This window comes from Leptodactylus fuscus, chromosome 4 (genome assembly GCF_031893055.1).
Source record: "Leptodactylus fuscus isolate aLepFus1 chromosome 4, aLepFus1.hap2, whole genome shotgun sequence".
Lineage (NCBI taxonomy): Eukaryota > Metazoa > Chordata > Amphibia > Anura > Leptodactylidae > Leptodactylus > Leptodactylus fuscus.
The window spans coordinates 199,383,312-199,407,947 of record NC_134268.1 but is presented as its reverse complement, the minus strand read 5'-3'; the positions used below and the strand labels follow the sequence as shown (position 1 = coordinate 199,407,947).

The 24,636-nt window shown below is 41.8% G+C and overlaps 1 protein-coding gene across 1 annotated transcript in view; it reads right to left on the bottom strand.

Moving 5' to 3' along the window:
• NRP1 (neuropilin 1) overlaps positions 1 to 22,624 on the bottom strand; it is a 153,436-nt gene extending 130,812 nt beyond the window's left edge. Inside the window, exons 1-3 of the mRNA XM_075271602.1 lie at positions 22,393 to 22,624; positions 20,181 to 20,564; positions 16,012 to 16,192 (exon numbers count right to left, since the gene is read on the bottom strand). Coding sequence (XP_075127703.1) covers positions 16,012 to 16,192; positions 20,181 to 20,247 — 248 coding nt within the window. The 5' untranslated portion in view covers positions 20,248 to 20,564; positions 22,393 to 22,624. The remainder of the gene's footprint in view (positions 1 to 16,011; positions 16,193 to 20,180; positions 20,565 to 22,392) is intronic.
• Between the last annotated feature and the right edge of the window lie 2,012 nt (positions 22,625 to 24,636).

Sequence of the window (24,636 nt, the reverse complement as noted above, 5' to 3'; positions counted from 1 at the left end):
ATATTTCCAACCTTTGAATCTTGCATAATGATTTCCCACTAAGCCTTAAAATACTGACATATATCCATCAACATGTATACACAACCTCCTCCGCGGGGAGCTTAAAATCATAAAACCCTCCAATGCCCTATCCGAGAATTCTTCAGTGCTTCATTTTCACTTAAAATACTTAAATCGCGGCACTTGAGACGCATTTCGTGGCCATTGGCGTCGACTTGGGAAAACAAGGAGGAATTATAAAGTTATTCGTAATTAACCTCTTTTACTCCGGGGACTTTTTCTTTTTGTTTTTCCACATTAGACGTTGCCAAATTATTTATTTTTGGGGCCGGTTACCTTGGTTTAATTATTTAGAATGGTCGGACGGGTGTAAATCTTGATAAATGGCTCCTGAAAGATGGTGTATAATTAATTACAAGTGGTGGACGACCTCCCCCGACACAGCGGGCAGGCTGACACTATGAAGCGTCTTCCACTGGAGCGTTGTTCTCTTTGATGTCTCGCTTTAACATCCATGCAGGGAATTTAAGATTCCACATAGTGACTGTAAATGTCCAGAAATAACCTCTTTAATGTAATCCCCAGAACCCAGTCCCGGGCGCAGTCATGTATGTACTAAGGCATAAGGAACTCTTCATTTGGATACTTTTGGATAAAGTTACTTGGACACGACTATCATGTTGCTTTTACAAGGTTTTTGTAATGAGCGGACATGTCCCTATAGCTTTCCACAAGCTACTTTTAGGCAGATCTACAGCTTTTTTATAGAGAGACGAGGCCTATCGGGTAATGCCAGGGCTTAGGGATGTAAATAACTGGAAGACATAGTAACTAGACGTTTCTTATTGTCACCTTGTACATGACTGGTTGTAGGGTCCCCCATAATAAACACAGATGTCGATCCTTCTCTATATTTAGTAATATCTATTATGGGCATAACTATCATAACTATCATGGTGACATCATCAATTTTTTATTTCCTAGGCTATGATGTCGCATATTATGTACATGGTGATTTTTTTTGTGTGTTGCGCCTGTGTTATATGATAATGTCAATTTGTCATAGTACACATTATCCCTGTACTGCAGCATCACTGAATCATTCCTGTGAAATAATTATAATGTTACTAAGTAAATTACTGTGCTGTGACGTTACTGCGTGCTTTATCCCTGTACTATGACATCACAGTGAACTTTCTGCATGTGCTGTGACATCATTGTGTGTATTATCCCTGTACTGTGACATCACTGTGTGTATTATCCTGTACTGTGACATCACTGTGTGTATTATCCCTGTACTGTGACATCACTGTGTGTATTATCCTGTACTGTGACATCACTGTGTGTATTATCTCTGTACTGTGACATCACTGTGTGTATTATCTCTGTACTGTGACATCACTGTGTATATTATCTCTGTACTGTGACATCACTGTGTGTATTATCCCTGTACTGTGACATCACTGTGTGTATTATCCTGTACTGTGACATCACTGTGTGTATTATCTCTGTACTGTGACATCACTGTGTGTATTATCTCTGTACTGTGACATAACTGTGTGTATTATCCCTGTACTGTGACATCACTGTGTGTATTATCCCTGTACTGTGACATCACTGTGTGTATTATCCCTGTACTGTGACATCACTGTGTGTATTATCTCTGTACTGTGACATCACTGTGTGTATTATCCCTGTACTGTGACATCACTGTGTGTATTATCCCTGTACTGTGACATCACTGTGTGTATTATCTCTGTACTGTGACATCACTGTGTGTATTATCCCTGTACTGTGACATCACTGTGTGTATTATCTCTGTACTGTGACATCACTGTGTGTATTATTTCTGTACTGTGACATCACTGTGTGTATTATCCTGTACTGTGACATCACTGTGTGTATTATCCTGTACTGTGACATCACTGTGTGTATTATCTCTGTACTGTGACATCACTGTGTGTATTATCTCTGTACTGTGACATAACTGTGTGTATTATCCCTGTACTGTGACATCACTGTGTATTATCCTGTACTGTGACATCACTGTGTGTATTATCCCCGTACTGTGACATCACTGTGTGTATTATCCCCGTACTGTGACATCACATCGGACCCCACACCAGTAAATTGTTCTGACTACATTGGGGCACAGGTAGATACTACTGTGTATGGGGCTGGGGACAGCTCTGCTCATATTCAGGTAATAGATACAACGCTGTAGGACTATCACTGCTTCTATTACTTGAATTTCGTCCATAGCAATAATTTCCAGTATCTGGAATGGCTGATCGGTGCAAGGTCTGGGTGTTGGATCCTCTCCAATCTTGGAGCTAGGCCATGAATATAAGAACTATTAGGCCATGGAGTAAGACTTCTTAGAGACTTGTTACATACTATACTTATATTTAAAAAAAAAATGGCTAAGAACTACAAAAAAAAACAAAAAGAAAATTCAAAAACTTTCTTCTCCCTTTTCCATTACACTGTAATATACACATCTCTATTTGTCTTTGTCTGTACGCCCCCTCCCTTCCTGTACATGACCTCTAGTATTCCGCTTTGGGGGAAACATGTTAGATGTGTGTTTATTGCACATTTTCTTTCATTACTCCTTGTAGTGTTTACAGAGGAGGGACCTTGAGGAGGCCATAATAACGGACATTAACCAACATTAGACCCTCGCTCCTGCTATAAAGCTGCCTTGTGTCCTTTGTCTAACGGTCTTTTAATCTCATTCAAATAGGACATTGGAGCCGTCTTGGAAATAGAAATCTACCTTTCCATAGTGGTCCCGAGCCTGATTTATGACCCCCTGAATAAACCTTTCCAAAAGGTAGCATAGCCTGCACGGTGCATTATCTCATGCTGTTCCAAGCTGCTTTATAAAACATTCGCCGGCCGGGGCGCTTGCTCCAAACCAAACACCATAGAAAAGTGATTGATTTACGTAAAAAGTAAGCAGGCCCCATTCTGCTGGAACAAACAACATAAAAAACGAGTGCAAACAAGAATGTGTCCAGCATCAATGTGATTTGCCAGGGCATCGGCATGGGAAAAACAAACAGAAGAATGCAAAAAAAAAAAAAAAAAGCGCGGAGAGCGATTTAACCAAGGATCTTAACAAAAATAAAGCAGCCATTACAATCCCGCATTGATTCTAAGTGATGAATGCCGAACAATTTGCCTTTCTGCCTCTTTGTGTAATCAAATATTCCCCGCACTTGTGTAGCATTTACATCTTGCCAAGTCTCCGTACATTTGCAAGGTTGTACTTTTCTAACCACAATTAAATGATTATGACTGATAAATCGCGATGCGAAAAACCACTTAACGCCTGCAAACAAACAAATAAAAAATGACACGCTAAATCAAGCCAAACGCAATCGAGTAACAGGGCGGCTTTCTACGCAGGTAAATTGCCAAGCCAGACAATATCCATTCATCCACCGGTGACATTATAATATAACAATTCCAGATCCATCTCCTCATTACGGGTTTATTCCGGAAGATATAGTGCCCGCTTTTATTTGTGCGTTTTTACTTGGAAAATTACACGGCGTAGAATGTATTAATAGTTGTTCGATGTAAGGCTTCAGTTTGGAGGACGGTGGTTAATGTGTGATATTTTATGAGGATATGAGCAAGTCGACTGTATTCTGTATATTTATGGGCGAAAAATGTTGGGCGCATCGTAGGGGGACAAAAGGGTATTAGTTAGATAGTTAATGCGATCATGCAGAAATGGTTAATTTTACGTGGTGGCTCCCACGAGTCCACGTTTTCAAGTGCATTCTATAGGAATTATACCCAACTCGGGCAGCCGGGATGAAAGATCAGACCCACCTATACTTGGTACTCTGTTGTACAGTCATGGTCCTTATTGGGGCACCTAACACCCCGGTCACATTTGCATTCGGGCCATTCCGTTCCCCTGTATGCATGAAAAATGCAAGCAGAACTTTTCTCTCCGCAAGATTTGTGCGGAAACCACACGGACCCTATTATAGTCTATGGTGTCCGTGGGTTTCTAGGGTGTCCGCCTAACCACTTTTTTAGGTGGATTAGGTTTCCGTTTGGAAGGTCCTCGAATGGAAACCCATGCACAGATGTGAACCTGGGTCTAAGCCGGAAGCAAGAGACTTACATGATCATTAAGCCCAATCACTAGCCACAATGGTTCCTTTCCAATGGCCAACCATTGGTCTCATCGATCATGTGAGTCTCTCTGCTTCTGAAAGGGGACTGGGACTGTACAATGGAAACCAAGAATAGGTCAGTGACTTTTTTTGTTTGTTTTACACCCTCCCTGGCCACACCGGAGTTTGTTATAATTCCCGGACAACCCCTTTAAAGCACTGTATTACCTATCTCCACTAGTCTTATAGAGATGGAATGGATAGGGAGTCTCTAGACATGACCACCACTTGGTTTTCTAATCCTTAAAGGGATTGTCTACATAGTTGCTATCAAAGTTATATGAGGAACACGAGTCTCCAGATCAAGGCCACCCTTGGTTGGTATGAACCTTTGCACAATTTTAGCACCCAACTGAGAAGACAACCAACCCATGGGTCCCTTTGCTTTTCTCTGCAGGAAAGAAGGGACGTTAGAGGGCAAACAAGAGTCAAGCCCTCCTCTCCTGGCGACTGGCTTCCTTGACTTTCACTCTCCTTTGACCTTTCTTATGGGTATAGTAACCCTACTGAAGGATGATACAGTTGAGTGAGAAAGAATGTGGTATTTTTATGTCCGTGGCATTCCTTCCAGTCCTGTAAATGTATGCATTCCTTACGAGAAGGGCCGTGCACGCAACCACGCATTCATCAGATGTGTTTATAGAAGGAAAGTCATGAAATGAGGGGATAAGTATAGGGTCTCCGGTGCGCCCAAAGACGTAGGAACCACCTGAGATTTCCTGTAGGCCCTGGTAGACCTGTTCACGCATGTTATAGCATAGGGTTCACTGTAAATATATTTGACTTCTACCCATGAAAAGTGCACAGACAAGCTGTTTGTGCTATAAGCAGATGTTTATGTGCATGTGTATAGTCAGAAATGATTAATGGAAAGCAAAAGACTTCGGGTTAATTAAAATTGATCGCAATTTACAATGAGTAATTTGTCAGAATACCTCACAGATATTGCACATGAGGTAAGGTACAGGCTGCGGAGAAGAATTGTGGATGGACAGGACTGCGGATCGGGTAAGAAGGAGCTGCTTTTATGGACTTCATATTGACTATAAACCATATGGGAAGGTCTTCATTAGTCATTTATTCACCCGAATTATTGAATTTTTATGTGTTTTGGCTACATTTTTCCAGCAATAGTGCAACTGTTATACAAGGCGTGCATGGGCTGGATATTCTTTTGAAAAAGGCTATGCTGCAGTACCATATACAACCAGTGGAGAGGAGAGGCGCTACATCTGGAAGAAAACCATATTACCCATTCAATAAAACTAGATTGCTTTTTTCTGATTCTAGATATTTTATTCATGATTACAGGGGCGGCCATCTTGCCTGAGCTTCTTCCAGGGGCGTAACTTGAGGGGGTGCAGAGGGTGCAGTCGCCGGAGCCTTACAGGCCCATAAGCACTGGCATCAGTATTGAGATTGCAGCTTCCATCTAACCCATAAGCCAAGGAGACCCACAGATTCCCCTAACCACACTAAGGTGGATTAAACTCCTTAGCACCCGTAACCATCACTAGCAAGAGGTAGGGGGTCCCGCACAAAAGATTGCACCAGGCCCCACAAGACTTTTGTTACATCACTGGCTTCTCCCTTACCCCGATAACAGCATTTAGCGATATGCTTTACAGCCTGGTCATGGCCATAGGCAGCAATAGAGAGTTTTCTAGGCAGGTTCTGCGTAATTAGGGGGAGTAGATAAACCGTGACATCATCTATTGTCAGTAGCGGTTATAATGATGGGTCCGTGGTGTTATCTATAGAGGTGTTATCTTCTACTGTAACCCTGTCTGCAATTTAGATAAGGTGACTGCTGCAAACAGAATTGGTAAATGGCAGTATATTATTAGGCTTAGTGGACAGAGTGAAAATTGCGAGATGTACTATTTTTCATATTAAAAAAAATGATTTCAAAATTTTTGACACCAAAGCCTAGTATAGAAAATGGGTCATTGGCTGATATCCAATCTTCCCCAGAATTTTTTGTTCATCCCCGAGCAAACATGAGGAGTATTATCTCTTAGCACCTTGTGTTGCCATACCTGCCAGCTTCTTCCGCCACTCTCATTTCTTTATTAAATATGTGTTAATTCATAAACCCGGAGTGTAATTACCTAGAAATAACATTCTGCTGTACAGGAACGATTTGACGATAAACTGAGGAGTTTGGAGGCAGAAGCTCTTCAATGGCTTTCTAGCAGCTCGGTTAAGTGTAAGACATTGGAGTCTCGACGTCAAACACGAATACAATGTGGTGTTTTTTTTTCGCCTCCATCAGACTCTGTGTTTGCTGCGGCAGAATGTGAGAATTACACTGTGCTAAATTTAGCAAGCGGCATAAAACCTGTTTGCCCTAGACTGGAGCTCTCCGATAAGAGGCAATGCTTTCCCCGGGTTTATGATTTGGAAAGAGAGTCCTATTAAAGCGAGGAGTTAGTCATGCACCAAAGCAAGATGGCAGAGGGGCTATATATAAACCACCACCATATGACAACCACGGAACAATTCTCACATGACAGGCTTGGAAAGAGATAAATGTCATATCTTAACTCGTCGTCTCGACAGTGAACTGTTTCAGCGAACATATTTCCGTCTTCAGATATTGCGCTTATTTATTGGGACTGTCAGATAATTTGCCAAGAAAAAAATGCTTATGTGGTTTATGGGGCTGTTACTATTGTGCAGGTATTAAACCTTGTATACGGGAAGTCATCTGCTTCATGTCATGGTAAGGCGTCTGTCTCGCTGCAAATCCACTTCCAAATTCTGCATATTCCATGTCTAAATAAGAAATTTGTCTGTCGCGAAAGAAGACTCGCTTCAATACAGCATCGTTAAAAAAGTGACTACTAACTGTGACTTAAAGGGATTCATCACATTGAAAATACCGTCCTATCTGCAGGCAGCATGTTATAGAGCAGGAGGAGCTGAGCGGATTGATATATATATATTGGTGGGAAAAGATTCAATACAATCTGTAGCTTATTGATCAAAATCTCCGCTCTTTCTATGCTTAGGATGACAGTGGGCGGTCCTAATTGATTGGACCGCCCACTGGACTCCTCAGCATAGAAAGAGAAGAGATTTCAATCAATAAGTTACACATTATATTGGATCTTTTTCCTATAAAACTATATATCAATCTTCTCAGCTCCTTCTGCTCTATAAGAAGATGCCAGTGGATATTCTATTCAAGGTGACAGGTACAAATACTTTGTTCAAAGTGATAGGTTCCCTTTAAGGTGAAAATCCAATTCTAATATCAACAAGGCCCAATATAAGACCATATTAAATAAATATGTGTTTCATAATAATAAAAGAAGACCTATTTATCTCATCGATCCATTCCATTTTCTTCCATGGCCGTCCCATTAGTTTCTACTTCCTGTTTCTTCTTGACTAACAGGAAGTGGTGCTCAGCCAATCACATTTCCTGTATGTTAAGTGGGCGGAGGAAGGCGAAACCGGCGTGGTACTTGGGAACTGCCAAAACGGGAGTGGCAGAGATCAGAGAGGAGAGTAGGATTTGTGGTCTCCCCAACATAGGCACCTTCATCCAAGCTTGTGTATGTGGTAGACTATGTCTTGATATAGATATAGTCATTGCAGCTATGTAATGTGTATCGCCAGCTCTAGATCCTATTCTCTTGGGCCTATCTACACCCTGGCATTGACAAAACAACCGCTCCCAACCTCTTACTTGAGCCTTAATGGTTTCTGTACATTGTATAGACTGTACACACATCCCCTATAGACTTCCAGCCTCCTTCCAGCTTCCATAATGCAGTGTCTGTGAAATTTTTATAGCTCCCCAGATGATGACATCTGACCCGACGGTAACCATCCACGTCTTTCTCTGCAGCATTTGTCACAAGACATTCTAAGTGATCGCACTGATAGAGTTTGCTGGGAAACAGAACGCGGATTGTAAATGCGGGGCACTCTATCAGATGCAATCATGTTTATCGCTCCAATAAATATCCCTTTTATAGTGCACCGCTATGTGCGTCAATGAAGCGATCCTTTCAATATGTGTAATAACAATTTATAAGCACCATGTATGTGTTTACACCGAGCAAAGCAAATTATTAATTTCTTCGCCTTGCTGAATTCTCACGCAAGTCTGTCTAGCCATAAATCGTCATGAGGAAGTATGGACTGAGTAAAAAGCTTCCATTGTGGATGTGTCTGGGATAGTTCATAGACAGGTCATACTGGAAGGATCTTTAGGTGCCTCCGATGACCAGTCACATGGCTGGAGATATAGACATGTCCACATTTCTGTAGATACACGCGAGGATGAAGGAAGAATTGACTGTAATTCTATTATTCATCATAATACCTTACTTATTGAGACATAGACCTGACTAGTCATAGGCTAGTTATAGACTTCTGACATGGTCTTAGAATCCTCTGTTATTCCTCCTAGAAAACTTTGAACAAATTGACAAAGGGGTGTGTTTGAAACAGTTGATTGGACAGTGGCAGAATGTTTAGAGGTACAACCCAACTGCCAAAACCTAGTTGTCAATTTATTCCTAAATTTCTAGGAGGACTGGCCCAACAAAGAATTTCCAACAAGATGTTTCAGAATTTTTGTTGACTACAGGAATTCCCTAAGAGGCTGTTCACATCACGTTTTAATCATCCTCATAATGGATCTTATATACAGATGCTAAAACAGATGTCTACAGCTAATGTTAAAAAACAAAACACTGATCCGTTACGGTCTGATCTTTTTGTTGGGCACAAAAATTTAGTAAGCCCCACTTTTCTGTCCTAGAAAAAAAATGGCCATCTGTTTGCATCTGTTTTTTAGCATCCTAATCCGTTAAATGGATGATCAGAATGTGATGTGAATGGCCCCTGAAACAAACATGTCAGGATTGGTGAGTGGTCCTCCAAAATGATAAACATACAGCGTACCCACAGAAGGAGAGAGGACCCTGCCCACGAGGGCCTACAATCTACAGGCGTCTAGAACAAGTTTACCCAAGTAGCTACCAGTCCCCATGCTATTGGCCCAATATTTCTGGTATTGGTGCCAGTCCTGTGCCTCATTGGTAAATTAGATCTCAAAAAGAAGGAAGAGAACTGTTCTTTGGTACCACCGAGGCGTAGCTGTAATGTAAGTCAACATCCAACCCAAAAACGAGCCTTGAAATAGGCTTTACATCTAAACAGCTATTTCAGGATACTTGTTGGCCAAGGTGGCACTAGAGAGATAGACTTCCTCCTGCATGGGAGCTCATTTGCATAACTTTCCCATGAAGCATTGCCATAGAGCTGGATCTCCTCAATGAGAACCGGTACCCCCCAAAATATTGTAAATATTGCATGATATTAGATTTTTTTTAATTTTTTTTATGTAGTTTGTGAGCCCCACATAGACCTCACAATGTACATTTTTTCCCTATCAGTATGTCTTTAGAATATGGGGAGAATATAGGGAGAACATACAAACTCCTCGCAGATGTTTTTTTTGCCCTTGGCAGGATTTGAACACCAGGACTCCAGTGCTGCAAGGCTAACCACTGAACCACCGTGTGGCCCCATGATATTAGACTTTTAATTGTATCCAGGAGCGCCATGTTACACCTCTGAAGAGAGGCAACGGCCTATCATGGTAAATGGACAATGTATACAGCATTCCTATGATGTCATCATCTTCTGCATAAATTATTGGCCTCCACAATAAAAGCTAATGTTCTATATCCTGTACTGATGAGATCTATAAGCGTGACACCGATAATATCGGACTCCATCACTTACAGCCATTGTTTTATTGAACACTTATTATGGCGGAGCTGATGCAAAGGAACCTACAACAACTCCCTGCGGGTCCTGCGATCATTAACCCCGGAATATCTGAGCAGTGAGACTGTAACATTCCTCATCCCTATCTATCCTTAGCTGGAGACAGAAAACTCATGGACAACATCACCTTATCTTTCTCGGGGGGGGGGAAAATTGACAACTGCACAGGAGCAAAAAAAGCTCCTGTCCACTTTCCAGGCTGTGGGATAATAAAATCCTCGGTTATCTTCTCGGTGACATCACTTTGTACATTGTTTGCTTAGTGTTAGCGATAGCGATGAAAGTTTTCTTTAGATTATGGCCGCAGCTCATTACGGCCAGCTGTTTGCTCACATGAAGACAGGAACGTTCTCCATGACCAGTCATAACAGCCAAGGCCACGAATTTCGAAAATTCCCAATGAGAACGGGGCAATGGGGGGGAAATAACTCTTGTTTTCGAAAGCTGATGGAAAAGTACGTTGACATAGGTCACTCATGGCCAAAGGGCGAAGAGTCTGAAAAGTTAATTAGAAACTTTCCCGACGGTTAATCATTGATTTAGGAGAAGATTCTGTAAATTGAATATCCCAAAAAAGTTAACGAAACTTTTTGCCCTCCAGGTTTGTATAAAATGACTGATCCTCAGATTACCCATAATGTTCTTAAAGCTAAATGCACAAGGGCAGTGCCAGAAAAATTCTGCAGTAGAATTTTGGCAAGAATTTTGCAAGTGTTACACATGGGATTTATGGCAAATTTACCCCAATTTCACCCTACGGTCAGACATTGACTAGGTGGACTACAGAGACAGCTTATTTCTACTAGTGATCATATAAGTATATCCTATATCCCAGGGAGCATTGCGCGACCTGTATGGGTTTACATGATCAGGATTGCCTGCGGATTTACTGTGTGGAGGTCAATGCCGTAAATCTGCGTTGAAATTTATTAGCATGAGAAATTCCAATTTTCATGCACTTTGTGCAAAATTTTTTTCCATGTCGAAACGGAATTCTGGTGCAAATATCCAACTCCATGGCATGTCAATGGGCATGGATTTAAAAAAATGGCTTCAAGATCTGCATGTCAAAATCCGCACCTGTACAAAAATATGCAGCGGTGCAGATTTTCTGCATGTGTTTTCACGCCTATACATGTAATGCATGTAACTCCTTGTTGTGCACATGTCCCCTAAAGCTGAAGCTCCACGTTGAGGAAACGCGTCTTTTTTTGTTGCAGATTTTGCTGCGTTATTTTTGAGCCAAAGCCAAGAATGGCTACTAAAGGAATGGTAAATATATAGGAAGTTCTTATACTTGTTGGCTCAAAAACCTGCAACAAAATAAGCAGCGTTTTGCAACGCGGGGCCACAGCCTAAGGTTATGGTGGTTTCTACAAGGAGAACTTGCATTAAAAGGGTGAAAATTGGAAGGAGAGGTCAATTTCCATGCATAAATTTTCTTGTAGCATGAAGATAAGATTATTTCAATCTCAATCACTTTGCAGTTGGTAGATCTTCCATTGGAAAATCTGCACTGTATCCTATGTGTGAACATGCCCTAATGGGAGCAATGGGATGTGGGAAAAGCAAAGGAATGGCAAGCTGTCTTATATCTCATTGGTTTGCTTTTTGCTATGCACGATATTACGGTGTAAACAACACCCAACACGGTATACACAACCAGTCACCCATCTGGCCATACAACTAAAGTGAACCACTTTGTGTCTCGAGCTTCGCTAATATAATTAGTTAGGAAGTTACGTAATTAGATGAACACTGGTTCAGTATGCGAACCATCTGCCTCGACTCCATGAAAGTGACCTATATATACCATATATACACCATATATCATTAGGGGCTGTTTCTGCTCAAAACTAAGTGGAAACAGGGACCGGAGCGATTTAGCCCCAATGGTCTGGGTGGAGCGTGGACGCCAGGTACGCTATATAATAGATTAATGTTCCACGGGAGTCGTTGCGTTCCCGGAGTATAACGCCTACCGGTTTGAGCCACTTAAGTGAGCTACAAAGTTATAAGACTCCTTGCCTGGGGCCGGCCGGGAATAAACATACCAGCCTCCATTAATAGGACTACTTTATGAGCCACGTATTTATTTTATGGCTGGATAACGCTCACGGTGGATGACGTTCTCCCCAAAGAAACATTGGGAACTAATTAAAAGACTAGTAAAGTGCTGGATGGAATTTCCAAAAGTGCCAAGAACCACATGCTCCTCCGCCGAGGAAGGAAGAGAAGGCATGTCCCTGTCCTTCAGCCTGTTTACTAGTCGCACATGATCCGCTTCCTCACGCACGCTACTTGTACACAACAATGAGCATCTCATTTCTGTATGGTTACACCCTTCATTTTACATTCCCGTCAATGACAGTGCTGCCCGGAGCCTTCAAAAGAGATTCAAAGTGTAGGACATTAATCCATGGTGTGTGCTTCAGTCTGGACCGGAGCGGTGGAAACAGGCGGGTGCCAGACTGGAGCATTTCCTGAGCGAAGACAGCCATAGGTCGAGGAAGAGATTCTATATCGGATTCCTTTATTATACTGAGGATGTAAGGGACACGTACTTATTGATCGTGCTCACATGTAGCAGAGTTATGGGGCTGCGTTACTTGTATATTGTGAAAAACAGGGCTGCTTTTTGCAAGAAACAGCTCCCCGCTTCTCATTGGGCTGTATCTGGTATTGCATCTTTGTCCCATTCAAGGGAGACTGCAGTAACGAATGCAACTCAAACAAGATTAGGGCTGAGTATGAACAAAGCAATGTTTTTCTATTCTGGTAGCAGCCCCTTAAAGGGGTTGTCCATCCATGAGATCCTCAGGATAGGACAGGTCATCTATATCAGATTGGCGGGGGTCCAACACCAAAACCACTAGTGCCAGAACTACACAGTGGATGGAGCCAGAAGCAGATGGTGAAGTAACCTGTCAGTGCCGCTATACAGTGGACAGATCCATATCCTTCTAAAACTGTCCACTGTACAGTTCCGCCATCAATGGATGCTGTGAATAGATGACTGTTGGTGGTGCCAGGTATGAGACAACCACCAATCTGATATCGATGACTTATCCTGAGTTGGACAACCCAATAACTTATAGAAAACCCAAATTTCAATGTTCTTGGTGGGAAACTCAACTCTGAAAAGGATTTAGCTTTATAGCAGGAAATCCCATAAAGGGCTTGTCCGGGACCATGATTTTAAGCTTCTCAAGCCAGTGCCATCATAATCATTGGTCACATGACCATGCCGCAGCTCAGTCCCATTCAAATGAATGCAATACCAAGAGCAGCCACTATATAATGTATGGCGCTGTGCTTGGTAAGTAGTGAAGAGTTCACAACAATTAATATAGTTCCGGATCAGTCTTCTACGATTTTGAAAAATATGGCCACTTTTTTTTCCATATACAGCGCCACGCCTGTCCACAGGTTGTGTGTGGTATTGCAGCTCAGTCTTGTGTACTTCAATGAAGCAGACATGGCTGGGCATGGAGCTGTTTCTCATACAAAGTAGCCATGTCACTGACATCCAACGGTCCAGATAAATCGGATCACGTGGCACCTTTCTGCTCGCTCTCGCTAGCCCCCTCCCTCTGACTCCAGCACATGGCTGACTGACACTTTAGTCATTTATGATCTCATGAAATATGGCGAGAAGAACGTATTACCATGCAGCGCTAAATAACATACTTCTTCCTATATTACATTATGCAAATGTATAACAAGCGCAGACACACGGCCTCCTCGTAACATATTCGCTCACAATCCAATCCATGTCTTCTCCAGTGATGGCGGCAGATTTATTACACCTGCGAGCCAGGGATCGCCTTCTATGTAATGAAATCAGACACAACAAGACACCTGACCGGATCAATATACACAATGCATTTAATGATCCCGCTTCACGGTGAATACCAATCTAGAAATGAGCTGTCTGCGGCATGGAAACATCAGCGCGCCTTCATCTATACATTCTGTGCAGATTGCTATACTTCACATGGTATGTCTAGCTACGAGTGACACGGCCTGATCCGTACACATATCTACCGCCTCTGATGTATGGAAGAGACAGGATCCAAAGCGGTACATTCAATAAAATGTCAGCCATAGTCACATCTACAGCAGAGATGTAGCTATAGGGGGTGCAGGGGTAGTGGTTGCATACAGATCCCTGCCACTAAGGCCCGATTCACATTAGCTCGGGAACCCCTGAACGGAAACCTATACGCATTAAAAAGCGTTTACTTGGGAAACCCACAGACCCCATAGACTATAATGGGGTCCATGTGGTTTCTGCACGAAACATGCGGAGAGAAAAGTCCTGTAAGCAGCATTTTTCTCTTCGCATGTTTTGTGTGCAAACCACATGGACCCCATTATAGTCTATGGGGTCCATGGGTTTCCCAGGTATGCGTATAGGTTTCAGTTTCAGGGCTATGTTCGGACTTCCATGTCTGCTCCTCTGGCTTTCCACTGCCGATCAGGCTCAGGTGAATGGGTCTATTAAGCAGAGAGGCTCACGTGGCAGGTTTTGTGGCCCAAATCATCCACGGAATCCGTGGTACTTATTCTTTGGGCGTCTTGTTTCAGTCTCTGCCTCCCATTCATAACAATGGTTGGTAGAATTGTAAAATCAGCGACAAATTCTGCCTACTAAGTCTGGGTTCACATCTGCACTGGTCTTTATTGGAGACCACCAAAAACCACTGCTTTCAGTTTTGAAATGGCGGACCCCATTATAGTCACCAATGCTCATGTGTAAACGCTGAAACAGCGGTCCGGCTCTGCCTCCTTCAGACCCAAAGAATGGAGAGCCCAATGTTAGCGCCAACCTAGCATAAGACACCAGCATTACCGATGGCGCGGGGCAGGTGTGGCCAAGTACCCTTTTTGCGTTGTGGTCCATGAGCATCAAGCTCCACTTCCAAATGGCAATAAACACATCAAAGTTTTTGCACTTTTTTTTAACTTAGTTTGTCTTGTTTTGTGACAACTGCACAAGATTTATTCATCATTTGCACTGTTTCCGCTGCAAAATCGCTCCTCTTGCCATGTTGAGATGGCGGAGGGAAAGGGGGCGTGGTTTATTTCGACACATTTACAAAGTGCACCTATTTCCAAAATCGCAAAAGTAGGTACAAATGCATTCCAGCACAAAAGACCGAGCTATCAGACAATGAAATCAAAATTTCCATGTAACATTTATGGCGTAATTGCTCCTTTTTAGCAAACTAGTATCGGAGAGCTGAAAATAAGGTACAATTGGAAAAAGTAGAAGAAAAATTGGGCAAATCATACTTTTCCGCCTTCACGTTTGTCATAGGCAATGGAGCAGCCAAACAGAACGCATTAACTATTTCTCTCCTGAAACTCATGTACGTTTCCCCTCTTAATCTTATACTTTCTATGTAACCTATTATATGCACAATATTAATATGAGAAGGACCATAAGCAAGAGACTACAAAGAGAGTGCTAACTAAGAGTGTCTCTTACTCTGGAGGACCTGTCCTGTCCTGCATTACATGGACAACCATTGATCTGAATGGACACAGTGTAATACTTCATTCGTCCACTGGAGGTGCTGCAGGGAAACACTTTCTGCTAATTTGTCCTATACATTACGGTTAGCCTCTGAAGGTCCCAGCACAACAACACTGTGAGATCTGCTTGAAGTCAAAGGACCCATTTAACAAGGAGGGATTGTTCAACCCTTTAATAATGCAATTAAATCTATATATCAATTTAAAATATTATGCTCAAGATATTACAAAATGCAATATTTTCCTAAAAAGAAAGACATATTCTGTATACAGGTACGACCATTAAAGCTGTAAAGTAATAAGAATATTAATCAAAGATATAATTGGATATAATAACCTTGAACAAATCATTAGACATGGCTTTCAGTTTCCTGCAGATCGATGCATGACATGCACACAAGTAACACAATGATCCGCCAGCAGATGGCGCCCAAGACTATACAGAAATCCCACTTACTTGCATTCTCTGTCTTCTAAGTCGAAGTGAGGGTTGAAGTTAATAAGAATCCTCTGGTCCCTTTTGGGAGACTTTATCTTTAATATCCATTCACATTTCTGGGACGGGGTATATGAATTTGGATATCCAGGGGAGACAACATAACCGGGTTCTTCGATCAGTATAGTTCCACCACATTTCTCTGCATTGCAAAAATAGGGGAAAAAAAAAAATCAGAATTGTCACTTTGGGAGGCGCTGATGGATCCCTATAATTGGATGTCTAATTGGGTCTATTTTTTTTGCCTTGTACTTGTCTGGGGAAAGATTATTTAAATGTTAATGCACTAAATGTCAGCCGGGGTAGCGGCGGGCCTTGTCTGGTTCGACAGGAGCGACGCTCGATTTTAATTGGAACCTGTGATCTAAATTAACAGACACGACAATATAATAAGGAGGCATTCCCTAAAAAAAGATCTAGCCCGGTCTTGAGCGGCGAATGAGTCTCAGGGGCTCTTCGGAGCCTGGATTATTGTTGAGCGGTCTAATCTCATTAGAGAACATGCTTTAAGTGGCCATGGACTAAAAAGATGCACGTTGCCCCCTGCATGGGTGTTACATGATAAACCTTTGTGCTGGGTCATTTACCATCAGGATCTGTTTAAGCTCAGAGCAGACTCATCCTTTGTCTCATTACCCCCACCATCATGGAGCTATGTATCACTGCTATGAAGACCTTTACTGCCTCCATTCAAGCATAGACCAGACATTAAACACTTTTTTATCTCACCCCTAAGTAGATCAAAGCAGCAGATTCCTCCAGATATGTCTCATCGGATAGGCTGCCAACATGGGAACTATGCTGAATGGACAACTCATGCTAAACCTCCCAATACATCTCTATGGAATGAAATGATGGGAGGGGGATTCGATGGAAATAAGACAAATGGCTACGATGGACAGACCCTTTTATCTCAGCCCTGTGTGAGGCGCTAACAAAAATGACACTAATGAGATTGGAGCCAATGCAGATGAATGGAGGGGTAGGGATAAACTTTACAACTTTGGATCCAAATTGAAGAAAATTGCAAAAAATTGGTGACCATGCTGGTTTCAATTCGACAAGATTTCTATACATTAACACATTGTTATTTGCACCTTGGAAAGGTATTTGGTATCAGGCTAGCGTAGTAAACCAAATTTTATAGAAAGCCTATGAACAAGTCCTGACCAATGCCCAATAGTTATAACTCCAGTAAGGTGCCCCATATACGACTATAGTGATGGGCACGTTCTTCATGGTTACCACTCAGGACCAGACTAGGGTAGTGCAATAAATTTTCAATTAAAGTCTTGATCTTTGCCCAATAGTGACAAATCCAGCCCCATACACAAACAATTAGGATGCCCCCTATTGGTTGGGCACATTTGACCATGTAATGAAATCCCACAATAGGGGCTGCCATTCAAGACCAGGGTAGGGTAGTGAAATGGAAAGCTTAGGAACAACTCTTGATCCATGCCCCATACTCGACCATTACGCCAACTCGTGATCCATGCCCTATACACCAACCATTATACCAACTCTTGATCCATGCCCTATACACCAACCATTACACCAACTCTTGACCATGCCCCATACACCAACCATTACACCAACTCATGACCCATACCCCATACACCAACCATTACACCAATTCTTGTTCCATTCCCCATACTCAACCATTACACCAAATCTTGATCCATGCCCCAGACACCAACCATTACACCAACTCTTGTTCCATGCCCCATACACCAACCATTACACCAACTCTTGATCCATACACCAACCATTACACCAACTCTTGATCCATACACCAACCATTACACCAACTCTTGTTCCATTCCCCATACTCAGCCATTACACCAATTCTTGATCCATACCCCATACACCAACCATTACACCAACTCATGCCCCATACACCAACCATTACACCAACTCATGCCCCGTGCCCCATACTCAACCATTATAATGATGCCAACTACTTCGGACACTTTTGATCCTCTACTGAAATCCCATCATTGGTTCTTTATTGCTCTTATGTCTCCTATTCCTCAGGATTCAGGTTACTCTGTGCCATCCAAATACATAGTAATAGGTAAGTGGCTGACTAGTATTGACTTATGTATGTAGAATAGGGAAATGAGATGTGACCCTGACTAGGGACAGAGACTGTTTTACAATACTGTGCAATATGTTAGCGCCATATAAATAAATGGGATATCTATCATTATAGAGGATCATTATTGGTCGTCAGCTATGAGAAATCCTTCTGTCTATGGCCGTCTATGCAGCTGCATTGCCTTTCCAGGGCTGAACAAGGACCTGTCAGCTTTTGCCTTGTGCAATTGATAGTCCCACCATCCAGATGCATGGACTGCTAAGGTAAACAGCACAGCACCAATGAGCCGCTAAGACCGTACACATGGCTTGTCTCATTAATGGTGTGGACAGTGTTTTCCCTTCTTTATCCCATTCCCTAATAGATTCCCAGTGGAAGGGAAATAGCATCCCTGGCTCTCAGCATGAATTTCTAAATGTACAGATTTTTATTACAGGAAAACCAGGTCAATTGGAAATGAAAGAATCTGCCCATGAAAAATGCATAGAGCTACCAGCATTGTGGATGCAGCTTGTCAAGAATTAAAGTGAGAAATATGACTTTCATTATAGTGTTTGTTAAGCAAAGTGTTCTCCGTCTGAGGGGGCGCGAGTAGGGGGTAAACTTCTAATAAACACCAAGGATGGGTATAGGCTGGAGAGCTGACATTGTTTCCAGTCTTGAAAGATGTCTTTCAATTTCCAGAAGGTACAGACTGAGATACATCTGCTGAGAGAGTCTCATACCGACTGAGGATAAGACTCTGGAAGTGATATGGTCTCATTAAAACCTCCTCCTTTATCCCAGCAAACGGTATAGCAGAGGGATCTGGCATCTGTTAGACAAGTGACATAAAGCAGTCTTGTTCCCAGTCACTTGACAGAGTCACTTTAACGCAGGATCCTGTACCATCAATGATCCTTAATCTGTGACTTCTGTAAAAGTGACATAGTAATAAGATAATCGGGTTTGTATCTGGCTTTGCTCCATTTCGCCAGCATGGGACATTAATAGGAGTAGCTGGTAATGGCCTTTGACCATTAGGCCTAAATACACATAATAAATACAGTTTAGAGACGGTGCTATCTATGCAGGGAGCTTCATGCTGGAGGTCTGTTACTTTGCACTGTGGGTTAATGGCATGACTGACTCCACTAAGGTCATTAAACAGTCCCTAACTGCTCCGCTTAGATAATAGTGTCTGCGAGTAATATGGTTTAGCAAAGTGCAGCTCTGTATCAGCTATTTCCTGGCAAGAATGTGCCCAGTCCATTATTCTCAATTTATTAAATCGCCTCTTATCCATCATGATACCAATAAGGCAAAATCAGGAATAACTAGGGATAACACTGGCGAATACAGAGTCTAATGATGAGTAACTTACTAGTAGCCTACTAGCTGTCATACCAAAGGAAATTACTATATGCCTATGCCTCTTACTATGTGCCTAGTCTATACATATTCCTACAAAAGAAAGCCTCTTATCCATCTGATACCAATAAGGCAAAATCAGGAATAACCAGGGACAAAACAGTCTAATGATGAGTAACTTACTAGTAATCTACTAGCAGTCATACCAAAAAATTTTACTATATGCCTATACCTCTTACTATATGCCTATACCTCTTACTATATGCCCAGTCTATAAACAGTCTTCAAAAATGCTCTAATTCCAAATCTAAGTAATTCCAGCTGAAAATTTTACCCAAACTTTTGTTTACTTTTGTTCACTTTTGTTTACACCATGACTGATACAATGTAACAATTGTGTTCTATAAACAACAGCCAATAAAACAATAAAGCATTGGCAATATTATATCCTAAACCTATAAGAAATGTCAACGTCAGATAGAAATGTCTTAAAGGAAATTGCCATCTTCTTCTGTTTAGTCTGAAATCCCAGGCACAAAGTGCTCAGCACTTCTACAGTCGGGTGATGTTTATATACCATAAAGTGCAGCATGATAACAGGGTAATAGTGATCGATGAGCCTGGGACAGCTTCATGGTGAACAGATTGTGGAATGGATGGGAACATCTGGAAGACTCACCTTCCTTAGTAGCACTGGCTAAATGGATGAGCATCACCCAGCAGAAGAAAACCAGCCTGCTATGCATCCTCTGGCTGGATTGGTAACACCACAAGTGATTCCAATCTCCTTGCAAATCCTATAATTCCTCAGTCCAGTTCCAGGAAAACACACAAATATGTCCTAAAAGAGCAGGGGCTATTGTGCCTTAGTGTTTGCAGTGTCCTGTATCCTGTCATTCACTTCAGGGTTTCCTCCACCACTTCCCACACTTGGTGATGTCTTCTGTGTTCTGTTACCATCTCCAAACAGCAAGAAAGGGGGAAAAAAAAAGAAAAGAAAATACAAGCTCCTCCTTAAGCCACTTTGGGAACTGATAAGGAAACCAAACGACTCCTTGCTTTCCTGGAGAAATAAGGAAGGAAGGACAAAAATATGATTAATGAGCAGCTGCACAGCAAAGCGCACAGAGCCACCAGAGCCCTCAGTGGAGGAGCCAAGCTAATGACTTGTCTCCTTTACATGGATATCCCTGGGAGCTCTTTCAGGCAGTGTGTGCTAGCAGCATCTGGGCAGGCTCCAGTCTCAGGTCCCTTTGTTATATAGAGGGTCTTACTGGGCTGGGACTGGCAGCTGTGCCAGAATCAAGGCATACATACAGTGCCAAGGAGAATGTCTCAACTCTGAGCTCAGCAAGCCCCCTACCCACAGCATCCAAATGGATCTCAATACCATTCAGCTGCTCTCCCCCCAAAGCTGCAAAACACCCACCTTGCAGAAATACCTGTAGCCATGAATGATATGTGGAACAGGTACAACTATTAAATGCAGAAAAATAGGGATGGCAGACCATAGCTTATACTACAAGTAGTACATGCACCCTCTCCCCTGAATACTGAAAATCAACTGCTTGCAGAAATACCTATAGCCAAGGATACTATCTAGAATGGATAACAGGGACCACTACTATTACATGCACCCTGGAAATAAGAGTATCTTTAGAGATCATTGATCACAGCTTGTAGGAAAACCTGTAGCTATGATATAAGGGCAGGTAGCAGGGACCACAACTATTACATGCACCCTGAAAATAACAGTATATTTAAGGATCACTGATCACAGCTTGTACAGGAATACCTGTAGCCATGACATAAGGGCAACTATTACATGCACCCTGAAAAATAAAAATATATATACCCATGAATGATCTCTACAACTATAGCATGCACCTTAACTTAAAAAATACCTATATCCATGATTAATATCTAGAACAGGTAGCAGGGGCTACAACTATTACATGCACCCTGGAAAATAACAGTATCTCTAACTACAGCTTATAAAAATACCTATACCCATGAATGATATCTACAACTACAACTACAACATGAGCCCTGACCTATACAGTATCTATAAGAATCACTGTCCACAGTGCATAGAAATCCCCATGAATAATGTTTAGGACAGGTAGCAGGGACTACAACTATTACATGCACCCTAATGCTGAAAAATAACAGTATCTCTAAGGATCACTGACCACAGCTTGTAGAAAGGCTGAAGAATAAGGGAACTAATCCACCCAAGCGCTGAACTTCAACAATTTAGAGAAAGCCCAGAGGTCTGCAGCACATTATTGAGAGCAGCCCCTGTGCCAGGTAAACCCAAGTGAAACTGACAAGGCATGACCTGCCCATCTGCATCAGGTAACAAGCTCTGTAATTAAAGGCGGCTTCTCAGCTCTCGGTGCATTTCTTCATTTTACAAGCCACTGCTTCTTATAACCCCAAGGTGCACCTCCTGCAAGTGCAAAAACCCCGGTATTAAATATAAGAGGGAGACAGATAGCAAGAGAGACTGATACCGCCGCTGCTGCTGCTGACCAGTGGCACATCTGGGAGTCTTGGTCCATGCCACTGCTTGCTAATCCCAAACACTTAAGATATGTCAGCAAGATTATACATGCCCCGGTTTAAGATAAAGAAGCTGCTGAGTGTCACTAGCAGATGACAAGTGCTAAGTTTGGGTACATTTCATGCCCTTTACGCATGGCGAGTTGCAGAAACAGTGCTCCAGTTCATGCATCTATCTATCTATCTATCTATCTATCTATCTATCTATCTATCTATCTATCTATCTGTACATAGGCTGTGTGGTCTGATGGCACAGGACGGAGTGGGAATAGCAAACTGCCATGCATAGATTTTAATACACGAATATAGACAGAAATGCAGTTTACCTTCAGCTGGTGCACTGTCCCCTTTATGGTGAAGATGCCATGGCAGGGTGATAGGTGGTAGTGAATATAAGGGTGAGTGTCCTTGTTGAGGTATATAGCTGGCTGCTGTGTGTTTGTGGTGCTTGTTACATGCAGCTCCTTGGAAAGATTAGTAAGATGACAGTTTCTCAGCACAGAAGGGATGGGAGGAACATGAGCAGAGAGAGCTGAGAGCCTGGCAGTCAGAGCCTCTCTGAAGAGCCAGCCAGTGCTATCAGCTAGGAGGCTGCAAGCTGAGGAGGAGGAGGAGGCTGGAGGAGGAGGATGATCACAGGGGAGGAGGCAAGGACCTGCTTTTATGATGACTCTGCACATCAGTCACTTCTTCACAGCTCTTTCAGTGTTTGTAGGCAGAGGCTTGTTACACAGTAACAGCTGTTCTCCTATGTGACTCCTATGGAGGAGCTCAGGTCTCCTTACCATAGGTGGATGCAGGTCAGAACCCCCCCCTATCCCTCCCCACCTTTGATTGACAGCAATGTGGCCCCCTGGAAAGGAAAGAGTTAAAAGAACATTTTAATGTACATTCCAGTCTACCTGCCTTCACCCTTGGTGGGACTGTGACACTTTAACACTATCCATTCCAGAGAGGACAGTGGCTGGCATGTCACCGCCTGGGGGGCGAGCTGTTTACTCTGCAGCCTGGTAGCCAACTCATTGACTTAAGAAAACAAAAGGATTTGGAAAGAACTAAAAGTCTCCCCCCCCAGGGGGTGTGGGGACAGAGCAGCAGGATACAGGCTCACATCACTGCAAAGTGACAGATTGCTATTACAATGCACAACACAACTAGTGCTCAGGGACATGGCTGCATCCCCCACTGACCGACAGGGGGCAGACTTGTGCTCTGAATAAAGACCATTTAGCTCTCAACTGGAAATTTAGGGAAAGTGAATCCTGTGTTTGTAGTAGAGACCAATAATCTGCACACATGACAGGGAATAGTGGATGAGATCTGCAGAACTCCAGTGCAAGAGCCTTGTCCTCAGCTGCTCTGTACCTGGATACAGCCTCAGAGAGGTCATTAGTGAGGGATAATTCACTATTATATCCTACAGTATAAAGTTATCACATGTCATCACAAATATACCATTATAAAAAATGTGCATCATTTAACATCATGTATTTACTGCACAGTATGATGATATTTTAGACATTAATTTTACTTTTATATTATTATTTTGCTTTATTATTATTATTATTATTATTATTATTATTATTATATTGTTATTACTATTATGTTATTATTACTATTATGTTATTATTATATTACTATTATACTATTATTTTGCTTATTTATTATTATATTTATTATAGTTATTAATATTATGTTGTTATTATTATATTACTATTATTGTAATATTATTATATGTTGTTATTATTAATATTCTATTATTATTATTATATTACTATTATTATATTATTATTATATTAATAAAATACAATTACTATTATTATTGCTATTATTATTATTAGAAATTATTATATAAATTATTACATATCTGTTATTATTATTATTTGTAACTGATCATGTTTAGTAGCTTCTACCTTAGGTCTATACCTTACTGTATGTGCCTTATATTTTATACATTAACCACTTCATGTCCTGATCATTTTCCCTGGTTCATGACCAGATCCATTTCCAGGTTTTTTTTTGGTACATGAGGATTTCAAGATTATAATTTTTTTTTTTTTTTTTTTTTGCTTGGGCTATTCCAATACATTTTGCTTCTTTTTTTCAGTGATGCACAGGACTTTATCCTTACGTAATGTTCATTTTCATTTTTTGCATGTTTTTTTTCTTTAAAAAAAAAATCAAAGAAAATGTAAAACGTACTTGTTTTTCTTGCCTTTGGCTAAAAAAAAAAACGTAGCAAAATCTGCAACAACAAAAAAAAATGTGTTTCTGCAACGTGGGGCCTCATTGTGAGCGCACAATGACCTATCCAAGTAAATTAGACTGAACTGCAGTGGCCAAGTATGGCCACTGCACAGTGTATGGCGCTGTGCTTCAAGCGGCTTTGGAGCACAGTGGGCATGTGAGGGGCTGGATGTCATTAATAGTAATGTCCTGGAAATGTGTAAGTAAATTGACAACTGGGTGTTACCTTTACCATATCATTAGTGCCTCTATATAGCCTAATACTGTCTGCAAGGATTGGTAAGCCTATAGGGGTATGTTCCTTTTTAAAGAGGAATGGTAGC